Source organism: Lynx canadensis, chromosome E3, assembly GCF_007474595.2.
Source record: "Lynx canadensis isolate LIC74 chromosome E3, mLynCan4.pri.v2, whole genome shotgun sequence".
In the NCBI taxonomy this organism is placed as follows: Eukaryota; Metazoa; Chordata; class Mammalia; order Carnivora; family Felidae; genus Lynx; species Lynx canadensis.
This window is the reverse complement of record NC_044318.1, coordinates 34,174,799-34,187,595: the sequence shown is the minus strand read 5'-3', so window position 1 is coordinate 34,187,595 and position 12,797 is coordinate 34,174,799. Positions and strand designations below refer to the sequence as shown.

At 48.0% G+C, this 12,797-nt stretch overlaps 1 protein-coding gene across 1 annotated transcript; it reads left to right on the top strand.

Moving 5' to 3' along the window:
• Positions 1–5,632: 5,632 nt before the first annotated feature.
• AZGP1 (alpha-2-glycoprotein 1, zinc-binding) lies at positions 5,633–11,799 on the top strand. The gene is made up of 4 exons (XM_030300438.1): positions 5,633–5,770; positions 7,530–7,790; positions 10,315–10,590; positions 11,207–11,799. The coding sequence occupies exons 1-4, from the start codon at positions 5,695–5,697 to the stop codon at positions 11,470–11,472; spliced, it is 879 nt and encodes a 292-aa protein (XP_030156298.1). The 5' UTR covers positions 5,633–5,694; the 3' UTR covers positions 11,473–11,799.
• The last annotated feature ends 998 nt before the right edge of the window (positions 11,800–12,797 follow it).

Here is a 12,797-nt window from a genome sequence, read left to right as displayed (position 1 = left end):
CAAGTAGTAGGGATGGAGAACGAGAGGAAGGCCAAGTTCAGAAGACTAGAAAAGACATCTTTGAAAGACATCATGGACTATTCCAAGGTCAGAGAAGGCCAGTGGAATGAATGCGATGCTGTTTTCACAGCTCAAGGGATAATCCCTCGTAGGCATGAAGAGGGAAGTTAGCAAGAAGGCAATATCAGAGCCCCAAAAACCAACAAAAGACACAGTAGAAATACGCAGACACAACTCATCTACTTTCCTCCTCCCCATCCTCACCCCCAGGCCTTAGGTCTCACACAAGAAGTGGTGTCAGAGCCAACTTTCATCCACGCACATCTGACTACACCCCTACCCATCTGAGGATGATTCCACTTTAGAAAGCATCAGACTCACCCCTGCCCAGGGTTGTTGACTGGAAAATGAGCTGACTTTGGGGTCATTCTGACCAAGGTTCACATGGTGGCTCTTCTAGTCACTAGATATTTCACAGTGGCTTCATCAGGTGACTTAATCATCTGGGCTGCTCTGTATCAACAACTCCTCTCATGGTTATTGTGAGAATTCCATTTTTAAAAACTAGCCTATGTAAGCTGCATGGGGACAAGGGATAGTGTCTCTTGATCTGCCCTGTTCCCCCGTTACCAAGGACATTACTCGGCATTTAGAACTTACTCATTAAATATGGTCCATAGTTCATAGTCCATTTGGGGTTTTTACTGAATGTTTTCCTTGCCATTGACTGTTACAGCCACGTGGAACCCTAAGGATCCTCCAGGCCATTTTACATAAGAGGAAGCAGACCCAGAATAGATCATTTCTGTGGGTCATACAGATTGCAAGATGCAAAGCAAGAGGCCAGTTCCTCAGACCCAGTAAACTATTGATACCGAGCACAGAATTAGAGACTAAGAGTGGGAGTAGAGAACAAAATGCCCCAAAAGCTGCAGGGAATCTGGAATCTCCAGGAGGATGAACCAGAAAAAGAGCCTGGATCATAAGTAGGAGTGATTAGGGCATAGAGGACTGGAAAGACATTACCTGGAACAGAAAACTTGTGGTCAGAAGTCATGAGTAATGGATGATAAATAAAGAGAGGAAGAGGGGGCCCCAAGGTAATTATAATAGATGGCATTTATTGAGCAAGTGCTATGTACCAAGTACCTGTGATCTTATTTAATCCTCACCAAAAAACACATCAGAGATAAAACTATTACTATTAATATCCATTTTAGCAATGAGGAAATTGAAGCAGAGAAGAATTAAGTGATTTCCTCAAGGTCACAAATGTAGCAGGTGATGGTGGCACTGGGGATCAAACCCAGACATAATTTCTGTAAAACCTGGATCATTAACCAAAACTGTCACCATATTAGGAGTTACTGTTTTGAGTAATCAGAAGGAGGGAGGAGGAAGCCCTAGGTAGGGATTATATTGATCCCAGAGACTGGCTACTCAGAGAGGATAAAACAAAGGGGCATTGTTGAAAATGGGTGGGGGAGATGGGGACATTCGGAATTTGGGATAGGGCCAGTAAAAAAATAAAGGAGCAGACATAATCACTGCACAACCATAAAACTGAACAGTTGAAATCTTACGTTGAATGGAAAGAAAAATTGCAAATAATATAAAGACTAAAAATAATTTTTATTTGGTTCTGGAATACCTACAAATGTTGTTGTGTCTGGTGCTCTCAGCAGTCACAAGATATCCAAAGAAATAAATTCTGTTCAACTGACTCAAGAGCATCCTCAGATCTGATTTTCCTCTCCCAGCCCACCAATAAGCTCTCTCTTGTGGCAAATGGGAGATTACCTTTAAGACTCAAGAAACACCAACCCAAGTGGAAATGTCTGACTTGGACCTTAATGATGTGGGGATATTAGGTTTATAGGTCTACTGCAGTTCCAGAAGGCCAGCAGTGAGGACTGGATCATCCTGTTTGCCCTGCAGTGGTAGACCAGCTTTCCCAAAATTGCACCAGCATATCTACGCAAAGACTGGAGCACAACCCCCCTCCGCCAAGACTGGAGCACACAGGCGGGTTGATCACCTTGGCACACAAAATCCCCTCTGCCAGTGGGAATCCACACGCAGACAGGAGGGGTGTGGAACCATCCCTGAGGCAGGTGCTTGTCAGAGTCTGGAATTTAGCCCTACTTGCAAGCCCATAAATTAACTGTTACTATTTCTTGGGATGCTGGCAGAAGACAGGAGAACCTTCGGACACAAACAAAGGACTGTTGGTCATCGCACATCAGGCAGTATGAACATCACGTTGGCCAGGGTTACCCTGTGCCCCTAAATCCCAGGCAGTATCTCTGAAGGACCCAAATGGATGCTATATAAGCAGTAGGCTTGTGTACGTTACAGTCAAGGAACACTGAACTTGGGAAAGGCATGCTTTTCTCATGAACTGTCTTGAGCCTGATCTTTTTCCAAAGGGCATCTCTTGAGGTTGCTCACTGCAAACACTACCCTGAGAAATGGCCCAGGTGGTGACCACACAGGGCTTGGCATTCTTGACATGGCCAGTAAGAACATGCAAGAACTCAAGCTCAAGACCCATGGCAGATTGCCCTGCCCAGCAGACACCCCTGACCCCCCCTACCTCTGCACTGAGTTGACCAGTTGTCCCCATGAGCTCTGCAACTCACAAAATGATTGCTCTGCTGGCAAGGCAGGATTGTATCCCAAAGGTACTGACACACTGATCTTTGGTAACTCTCTGCATGTGTTGCAATGATTGGTGAGGAGTTTGCAGTTGAATAAGAACATAGAAAAGTAATGACTTAGCAGCTCCATTGAAAACAAAAGTTTATGTGGAAAAGTAAAATAATTATAGTTGATTGTATAACAGAGCTGTAAAGGTATTACCTAGTCTGGGGCGCCTGGGTGGCGCAGTCAGTTAAGCGTCCGACTTCAGCCAGGTCACGATCTCGCGGTCCGGGAGTTCGAGCCCCGCGTCAGGCTCTGGGCTGATGGCTCGGAGCCTGGAGCCTGTTTCCGATTCTGTGTCTCCCTCTCTCTCTGCTCTTCCCCCGTTCATGCTCTGTCTCTCTCTGTCCCAAAAATAAATAAACGTTGAAAAAAAAAAAAAAGGTATTACCTAGTCATAATAATGAAAACAATGAATATAGATCTAACCTAAGTTCTCATATATAATATTTATATTAGGGGGATGGATGATGGGAAGTGGGTGTGTGTGGTGGAGGCTGGCAAAGGAAAGAAGGTAAATCATCTCTTCCAGAATATCTAGGATATCTATATACATCTATATAATGCCTGACACTGAAATATCAAGGAAGCATTTTATTCAAAAACATGGAGGTATACATCTCCAAAATAGCCAACTAAAAAGATATGAAAATCATTGAATGAAAAATAAAGAAAAAATATTTTGGAAGTCATTTTACTTTGCATAAACCAGGCATTGAAAAAATACTTATTGTCCTTAAGTAAAGAATTTTCACTGGGAATGGTTGACAGAAAAGAGAAGAACTGCAGAAAGATCATGCAATTGGAAGTAACAATGTGGAAATTTCATTTCTAAGTAATCTCTGTACCCAACGTGGGGCTTGAACTTAACCCCAAGCTCAAGAGTTGAGCACTCCACAAACTAAGCCAACCAGGCACCCCTGGAAATTTATTTTGAACAAAAAACTTGACTCAATCCTCAACTGCTTTTATAGCTTTATAGATAAAATCAATAATAAAAACTAAACTAAACTAAACTAATAAAATAAAATAAAATAAAATAAAATATAAAATAAAATAAAAAAATATGAAGCCAGACTAGCTGGCTGTGTATGGAGGCCCTACCTTCAGGGCCTCACACCTTCCAGGGAATGTTGGTTTGAAAGCTCTAGAGTAAAAACAAAGAAAAAAAAGACATCAAATTCAACAAAGAAATCCCAGCCTGAGCACCCTTGGACCCTGTAGCCCTGGACAGCAGTCAAAAATGGGAATCAGAGAACATCCCAGTGAAGTGGCTGAGGTCTACCTGGAGGCGGAGTACTCTGACCTATTCAGAGTGAGCGCCTACTACCTGGACTAAGCATTCACTGCTTCTTATGTTCTACTCGCCAGCAATGAGCATGAGAAGGACCAAGGAACCTCCAGAAGAGAGGACACAGCAGGCAGAAGACCCTGCAGAATAGAAAGAGGGCTTAGAAGTATGCAATGGAGTTCCTCAGAATCCTACTTTAGCCACTATACGTATTCTCAAAAGCTCTGGGTTCAGGACGAGAATGGGGACAGGGAGAGACATTGCCAGCCAGCACACTCGTGAGACTCAAGGAAGGTGCCTAAGTTCAGATTCTGTCCTCATCCTGAGCTCCCTAGGGAGAAACTGGCCTGGATAAGCCAGATCTTTCAGATCTCTTGCTCAATAGTACTTTCTCTTACACCGAATTGGGTGAGCCATATGCAAAAATACTGTCTCTGATATTTAGTCATGGAAGAAAACCCAAATAACTCAGAAGGAAATAACTCAGCCAGTGATATGTCAAAGCAACTTTGGGCTCTTTGAACAAATTAAAAGAACACATGACAAAGAAAAATTTCAGATCAATAAGGAAACCCAAAGTCCACAGAACAGGCCAGGGCTAAGGCAGACTGAAATGTGAGACCCCGCCCCACCCAGGACAGGAGACATAGGCTGGGGGTCGGCCAGGAAAGGGAACCTTGGAAGACCCCAGTCCTGGCCAGCTGTGGGGGAAGGGGAGAGGGACACAGAGCGACTCAGAGACCCAGAGAAACTTCCTGGAGGGGTTCAGGTTTCAGAGGAGGTGTGAAAGGCAAGACAGCTGGCCAAGAAGAGGTAAAAAGATTGTTCCTGACCAGTCAGGCATGAGACGGCTGAGTGGAGGGTCACAGGGACCTGACAAGGGACATGACTGAGAGTGGAGCTGGGCCATGGGCACCCCCAGGCTCACCAGGGAGGATAAAGGGCCCAGAGGACCAAATGTGTGTCCTTCCCTGAGCACCTCCCACCTGCCCAACAGAGAACCAGCAACAGATCCTCCTGCAGGCAGAACCAAGTTCAAGCGCACTTTAAAGATGCCCCACCCCAGGAGGGCCTCACTGCCACATGCTGTCTCCTTCTTGGCAGTTCCTCAGTCCCTTAGTACTCCCTTGTCTCTTTGGCAGATTCCCCTGGGGACAGAGAGATAGGGAGGGAGTCGGGGATGTGAATGTCCTCCAGACAGAACTCTGGGATGCTGGGTGTGAGAGAGAGAGAGTCATACCCTAGATGCGCTCTGCCAGGGGCCCAGGCTCTGGCCAGGTGCAGAGCTTTTCCAGAGGTGGTCTGACAACACCCAAGTCCCCTCCCCGCACCCACAGTGAGCCTAGGGTGGGTCATGATAGACTGCAGAGGCATTTGCTACCTGAAACCCCCGGCCATTGGCATTCTTTCACCTGGGGGAAACACAGACTTTCAGCCTGCAGATCAGCCGTCTCAGCTCTCGATTCGCACACTGTCTCTGAGCTCACTGAGTGCAGCCTCTGCCCAGGGTGGCTTGTGCATCCTTCTCTCTCACTGTCAGGGGAGGAGCCTGTCCTGCACTCTCATTGGCCTGCAAAGTTGCCTTCCCTGGGCCGGGCTCAAAGCCCAACCATTCCCATAACTACACCTGGCTTTATCTCCAAGTAGTCTGCTCCGAGCTCCAGGACCCAAGACAGTCCAGAACCTTCCAGTCAGGCACAATGGGCACGATGGTATCTGTCCTGCTGTCCCTGCTGCTCCTTCTGGGTCCTGCAGTCCCTCAGGAAACCCAAGCTGGTGAGTGAGGAAGTAAGGGTGGCTCTGGAGAAGAACGGAGGGGAAGTAATAAATGGAACAGGTGGGCTGGAGAAGGGCCCCTCCTACAGCTGTGATCCACAAGTAGACTGTGTGAATGGGAGGCCAAGGCTGTCAGCTAACTCAGCTCAGAAACTTCTAGAAGCACTGAGGGAGCCTCTGGACCCATGCTAAATGAGGCCGTAAAGATCTGAAACCCCTTAGTTTACAAATGAACAAAACTAAGACCAGAGAGGTGAAGTGACCTGGCCAGAGTCATACAGCCAGGACGGGGCAGGAGCCACACAGGTAGAACTTCTTGTTCTTTTCTTTCTTCCAAGGGCTGAAGGAATCTGTCTGACTCTCAGGGAAGAGAGAGCAACCCCAAGGGGCAGATATGAAGGCAGGTTAACTGGAGGGTTCTAGAAAGAAATCTGTCCCCTCCCCCCACAGTGCCACTGTTAACCCTGAAGGCAAGTTACTGGGAGAGAGGCCAGCTGGAACCTTGAAAGAACCAAAGTCAACTCTAGAACAGGAAAATGAGGCTGTTTCTCAGCCAAAAATCTCAGGGGGAAGAAATATAAGCCAAAGTGTGCATGTTTTAAGTTTGCTACATTTACAAACTATGAGAACATAGGTGTTATTTGAGAATGTTAATCACACCCTACTCCAAAATTTGTATTAGCCAGGGTTCTCCAGAGAAACAGAACTAATAGGATGCATATCCAGACAGAGATTGATTTTAAGGAATTGGCTTGTACAATTGAAATCCACAGGCTAGTTCAGCAGGTAGAGACCCAGAGAAGAGTCAGTGTTGCTGTCCTGAGACCAAAGGAAGTCTGGAGGCAGAATTACTTCTTCTTTGGGGGACCAGGCTTTTTTCTTGTGGCCTTCAACTGATTGGGTGAGGCCCACCCACATTGTGAAGGGTAATATGCTTTACTTGAGGTCTACTGAATTAATAATGTTGGTAGTCATGTGGCAGATTCCTAGTCCAAGTACTGACATTATTCTCGCTAATTAGTTTCTAAATGTGATTAACATTTAACACCCCTGTGAGTTGTATCATGAATTAATTATGGCGAAGTCCTCCTCTCCAAGTCCCTGCCTTATACCAAAACATAAGGCACAGCCCTGGGAATTCTGAGCTCTAGATCCATTCTAGGTCATTTCCTGAGTTTGCTGGTAAATTCTTCCTACACATTGGAACTATATGTATTAGATTAGGTTAGACTAGGTTGTGCTCCAGTAACAAAGTTGTTAGTGGCTTAACCCAACACATTGTTTATTTCTTACTCATGTAAAGTGAATACAGATAAGGCAACTTTCCTGTCTTCTGTGGGGTGACTCGGGAATCCAGGGATTCTGTTTTATCCTGAGGCCTCCACAGTCATCACCTAAATAAGAGACAGAGACAACAAACCAGCTAATAGGGCCTGAGACCAGAAGAAAGACATCACTACAATTCACATCCCCTTTCAGCAGAACTCAGTCTCATGATCCCAATATACCTACAAGGGGGCTGAGAAGTATTGTGTTGTCTCGTGCCAAGACAAGACAGTGTAGTGAAGCTACAGAATGGTCTCTGAAATACCATCCCTAGAATTGGGAGGGCCCTTTCACTCGAGCGAGCCTCCAGTGGGGTGAGGCTGTGGGCTGCAGAGGCCAAGGCGCAGTGACCACATCCCCCTTCCTGGCCCTCTGCTGCCCCACGTTGGGCCTGCATGGACCCCACACTTCAAAGTCTCTTCCTCTTTTTCAGGGTCTTACCGTCTGAGCTTCCTCTACACCGGGGTGTCCAGGCCCACTGACAGCCTCCCTAGCTTCCAGGCCACTGCCTACCTCAATGACCAGGTCTTCTTTCACTATGACAGTAAAAGCAGGAAGGCCATACCCCTGGACCCATGGAGCCAGATGGAAGGAATAGAGGACTGGGAGAAGGAGAGTGAACTTCAGCAGGCCAGGGAGAGCATCTTCATGGAGACTCTGCAGGACATCATGGACTATTACAAGGACAGAGAAGGTCAGTGGACCAAGGAGGGTGGGGTGGAGGGTCTTAGCCCTGCAGGTGTGAGTGGAAAGGGATCAGCAGGATGGAACTAATCCCCATCCCTAACAAGGAACAGACATTCTGCATCTCCCCACCCCCACCCCACAACGCAGCTGCTCTCCGCCTGCCCTGTCATGTCCCCATCCTCACTCCCAGACCTCAGCTCTCACAGGAAGTGATGTCAGAGTCAACTCTCACCCAGGCACATGTGACCTCTCAGCTCCACACCCCAATCCGTCTGGGGCTGCTGGCTGGCACTTTAGAAGGCATCAGACTCCCCTGCCCAGGGATGTCGAGCAGAGAGTGAGCTCACCTTGGGGTCGGTCAGACGTGGGTTCACATCGCAGCCCAGCCAGTCACTAGCCATTTCACAGTGAATGCATCTTAATGCCTGGTCTGAATCGGCAAAACTGGAATCTCCAAGAGATTCCATCAAACTTACCTATGTGAATTCCACAAAGGCTAGAACTTCATCTGTCTTGATCACCCCTCTAGTCCCATCCCCTAGGACAGCCAGTAACACCTGCTCAAATGAAATGTGTTACATGATTGAGAGAAAGTGCCTGGCAACAACCATGGCCCATACTGGGAGCTAGTGGGGACTGAATTCAAAGCCACATGCTGTTAGAGGTACAGGGAATCCTAAAGGCCCTCCTCTCCATGAGGGCTCATCTGGACTTGTGGTAGGAGGCATTTGAGGAGCCAGGACAGTGCAGGGCACCAGGACTGACTCCCATGTGTCCAGCCCAGCACGCAGTCCTGCACACTGCCCGCTCCCCAAGTCAGCCAGTCACAGGCTGGCAAACTGTTGATGCTAAGTCATCGTAGGGTGGGTGTCGAAAGATGGGTTTCTGAGTACAAAAATGCCTAAGAAGCTACACGGAACCTGAAAGTTTCCTAAAGGAGGCCAGAGTTTTGCAGAAATCTGAAGGATAAGGAATGGGAAGCCCGGGTAAGGAAAACAGCCCAGTGAGTGTGTCAGAAGTAGGACAGGGTGATTGATGCACAGTGCCCAGAGACACCAGCAGACATTTCACCAGCTGGAATAAAAATGTTGACACGAGTAATTATGAGGAAAGAGGGTAAAGAGATGAACACAGGGTGGCAGAAAAAGGATGGGAGCGAACACTTATTGAGCACTTGCTAGGCACCAGGCACGGGTGTTAACACTTGTCATGCTCGCGCTCACCCTCTAAAGTAGTACTGTCACCATCGCTGTCTCCAAGATGAGAAGACAGAGGCCCAGAGAGGTTAAAGGCCCAAGTTGGTGCACAAGCCAGGTGGGGGTGGGGAGAGAGCTGCCAGTTGAGGCCAGGGAGCTTGAGAGGAGAACCTGTGCCCTCGGCGTTAATCAGTATTGGGTAAACACCTCCCTTTATCACCAAAATGAAGACATGTGTCCCCTTCCCTAAGGAGGCTGATTTCCAAGGCTTGTGGCTCGCTGGGAAGAGAGGGGGCCTCTGAGATTTGTAATGTAGATATCAAACTCTGGAGAAGAGGAAAGCAGAGATCACATCACATTTACTCCAGTGGTGACATCAGCTCCACTTAGAAATGAGAGGGGGGAATGGGGGACATTTCATAATCTGCATAAAACTCTAAATATGAAATTCTATTTCACTCAGAGATAGCACTTCAGTGTGGTTGTGTCAGGTTTCTAAGAGCTTCCGATGGGGCACCTGGGTGGCTCAGTGGGTTAAGCGTCCAACTTCAACTCAGGTCATGATCTCGCGGGTCATGAGTCAGAGCCCTGTGTCAGGCTCTGTGCTGACAGCTGGGAGCCTGGAGCCTGCTTTGGATTCTGTGTCTCCCTCTCTCTCTCTCTGCCCCCTCCCCACTCCAACTCTGTCTCTCTCTCTGTCTCTCTCTCTGTCTCTCTCTCTCAAAAATAAGTAAAACATAGGAGCGCCTGGGTGGCTCAGTCGGTTAAGTGTCTGACTTCAGCTTAGATCATGATCTCGTGGTTCATGAGTTTGAGCCTCACATCTGGCTTTGCGCTGACAGCTCAGTGCCTGGAGCCTGCTTCAGATTTTGTGTCTCCCTCTCTCTCTGCCCCTCCCCCACTCTCTGTCTCTGTCTCTTTCTCTCTCAAAAATAAACATTTTTTAAAAATTAAATAAATAAAACATTAAAAAAATGTTTAATAAAAGAATTTATAAAATATAAAAAGACCTCCCAGTGCATTCACAGTTCACTAAATGAGATGATGCACAGGGACTAGACATCCTGTGCCTAGTCTCTAGCTCCCTGATACTCCCCGGCTGGGAAGAATGTTTCTCTGCTCAGACGGGCCTAAAACCCAAAGCAAAGCAACTTTCCCTGTCTCTGTCTGCTGTATGTCTGGCTCATAACCCATTTGTCAAGATAAAGGGACCGTGTGCTTAGGTTTCCAAAACCACTCTTCCTGCTGTTTTTGCAAACTGTGTAGGAATAGCAGTTGTTAAGACGGAGTTGATGCCAGGCTGACTGACTTCCTGGGGGCCCGGGGAGGGTACAGGGTCTCACACCTTTCAGGGAAGGTTTGGCTGTGAGCTCCTGAATAACAAAAGCAGTGGAGCGTTCTGGAAGTATGCCTACGATGGACAGAACTTCATCGAGTTCAACAGAGAAATCCCAGGCTGGGTCCCCCAGGACCCAGCAGCTCTGAACACCAAGCGGAAGTGGGAGGCAGAAGAGGTCTATGTGCAGCGGGCCAAGGCCTATCTGGAAGAGGAGTGCCCGGCGATGCTGCGGAGGTACCTGCAATATGGCAAGGCCTTCCTGGACCGACAAGGTACCCCCCACTTCCTGTGCCCTGCTCCTCCTGAGCTGAGCTGAGAAGGACCAAGGTGATCTCAGGCTGGGAACCCAGGGAATATCTCAGGCACATCCCATGGTGGTGTCTCTATGCTGATGCCTCCTGGCTTGGCACTGGATGGAGGCAGGCATGTAAAATGCCTGCCTGCGACAGGACTGGTCGGCACAAGCCAACACATTGGTTTGGGAGGCGATGAGAACGAGGGTCCTACAGGATACAGCAGGGAAGGATCTGATGGACAGAGCTGCAGGCAGAACTGAGGCCTAGAGCTGAGCCTGGGAGAGGAGAGAGCCCCAAAGCCCACTCAGAAGTTTGGGAAAAAATAAAAACTGTATGGAGGCATTCACAATTTCTTGCCATCAGATGTCAGTACATGGTGGAGGGACAGGGGAGCAGGAGGGTGGCCACAGTCATTCCATGATCCAACATGGGAACCCTCAGCCTTCCCTGATCTTTGTAAAGCTTCCCTGGGGAGGCAGACACAAAACTTGGAGTTCTGCTCATCACCAACACCCAGAGAGTGGAGGGAAGGGACACGAGCAGGGAGTCATCTAGGGCACACCCTCCATGTCCACGCTCTGTCCCCCCGCAGATCCCCCATCTATGTCCGTCACCAGGACCCCAGGAGAAGATACAATCAAGTGCTGGGCCAGTGACTTCTACCCACAAGATATTGATCTGCACTGGATTCAGGGGGGCAATACAGTAGAGACTGAGGTGAGGGGAGACCTTCTCCCCAGTGGAAACGGCACTTACCTGTCCTGGGTGTCGTTGACAGTTTCCCCTTGGAGAACTAAGAACACAGTCTTCTGTCGCATAGTGCACAGCAGCCTGGACCAGCCCCTCACTGGGCTCTAGGACAAGAGGCAGAGAACCAGGGCTGACAGCCACAAGGGGACTCAGGTGCAGCAGTCACCCTTCCTGCGGAACACCAGAAGATGAGCTCTAGAAATCACCGTCAGCATCACCAGTGGGGCCCAGGGAACAGTGCGAGAAGTCAGGGGACAGAAGATTTGAATGCCGGCCACTGAGCTGACTCACTGCTAAATTCTCTTGCAAAACCCCATTATCTAATCTATAGAATCAAATCAACAGTAATCACCTTGCCTAGCACACAGTGTAGGAAGAGATTTTTCAACTGCAATGGAGTAAAAATAATGAGTACGTTACCATTCGTCCTGTGCTCCTAAGCCTCTGATTCATCTGAAATTCTCGGCATCGACTCAAAGCAGCGTTTCTGGGCATCATGACCTGGGGTGTCAACTGTAGCGTGGCATGGACCACCTGGTCCATTGGGCCTTGTTTAGGAGCCCATGTGGATGTCCCATCTGTTGTGAGGTTGGAGAACCTCTTTAATACAAACCCAAGCCTCCTCTGTGCCTCAGTTGCCCCAGACCTCCCTCCTCCCTGTGAAACACTGCCCTCCATTCCAGTGCTCCATCATTCCCACACCATTTTGCCTTGGAGCCACACACCATAGCTCATTCGAGAGGCTTCCTCTCTCCGGGACATACTCCCAGGAAAGCAGGAATCTGATGTTCACTTGTATGCGTGTGTGTGTGTGTGTGTGTGTGTGTGTGTGTTTAACCAAGTTACCCACCACCATCCACAGGTTTAAACCCCAAAAGACAGAGCAGAGCTCACACTTGACCTTTTCATTAAGCTAATCTCTATAACGAGACCTTCCTTTCCTTCCCAGCCTCAGCCTCTACACTGGATTTCTCCAAGTGAAATGAGCTGAGCTGAGCTCATTAAGCATTCAGAATTCTAAGCTGACTCTTTTATTTTTCTTGAAACTCTAAATTTTAAGATTATACTTTTTATTTTTGATACTTTGACCAAGTTTGGAAATCAAAGCTGAGAAATAGCTTCTTCAGTCTATGTGAAATCCATATTCCTCTCCTCCGAGACAAAAACACAAACAAATAAACAGTATAGGGCTACAGGTGGGGATATCCCAATAGTCAAGAGGGAAAAATATAGCCATTGACATTTCAAACCACATGACACTGAACAAATAAAGAAAACCACGTGATGGGAGAATTTCAGATCAATAAGGAAACCCAAAGTCCACAGGAACAGGCCAGGGCTAAGGCAGACTGAAATGTGAGACCCCACCTCACCTAGGACAGGGGACATGGCTTGGGAGTGGGTCAGGAAAGGGAACCTCAGAAGACCCCAGT

Coding starts and splice junctions, on each gene's coding strand:
- AZGP1 (XM_030300438.1), top strand. CDS start 5,695: ATGGGCACGATGGTATCTGTCCTGCTGTCCCTGCTGCTCCTTCTGGGT. Junction 7,791..10,314: donor CTATTACAAGGACAGAGAAG/GTCAGTGGACCA, acceptor GGGAGGGTACAG/GGTCTCACACCTTTCAGGGA. Junction 10,591..11,206: donor GGCCTTCCTGGACCGACAAG/GTACCCCCCACT, acceptor GTCCCCCCGCAG/ATCCCCCATCTATGTCCGTC.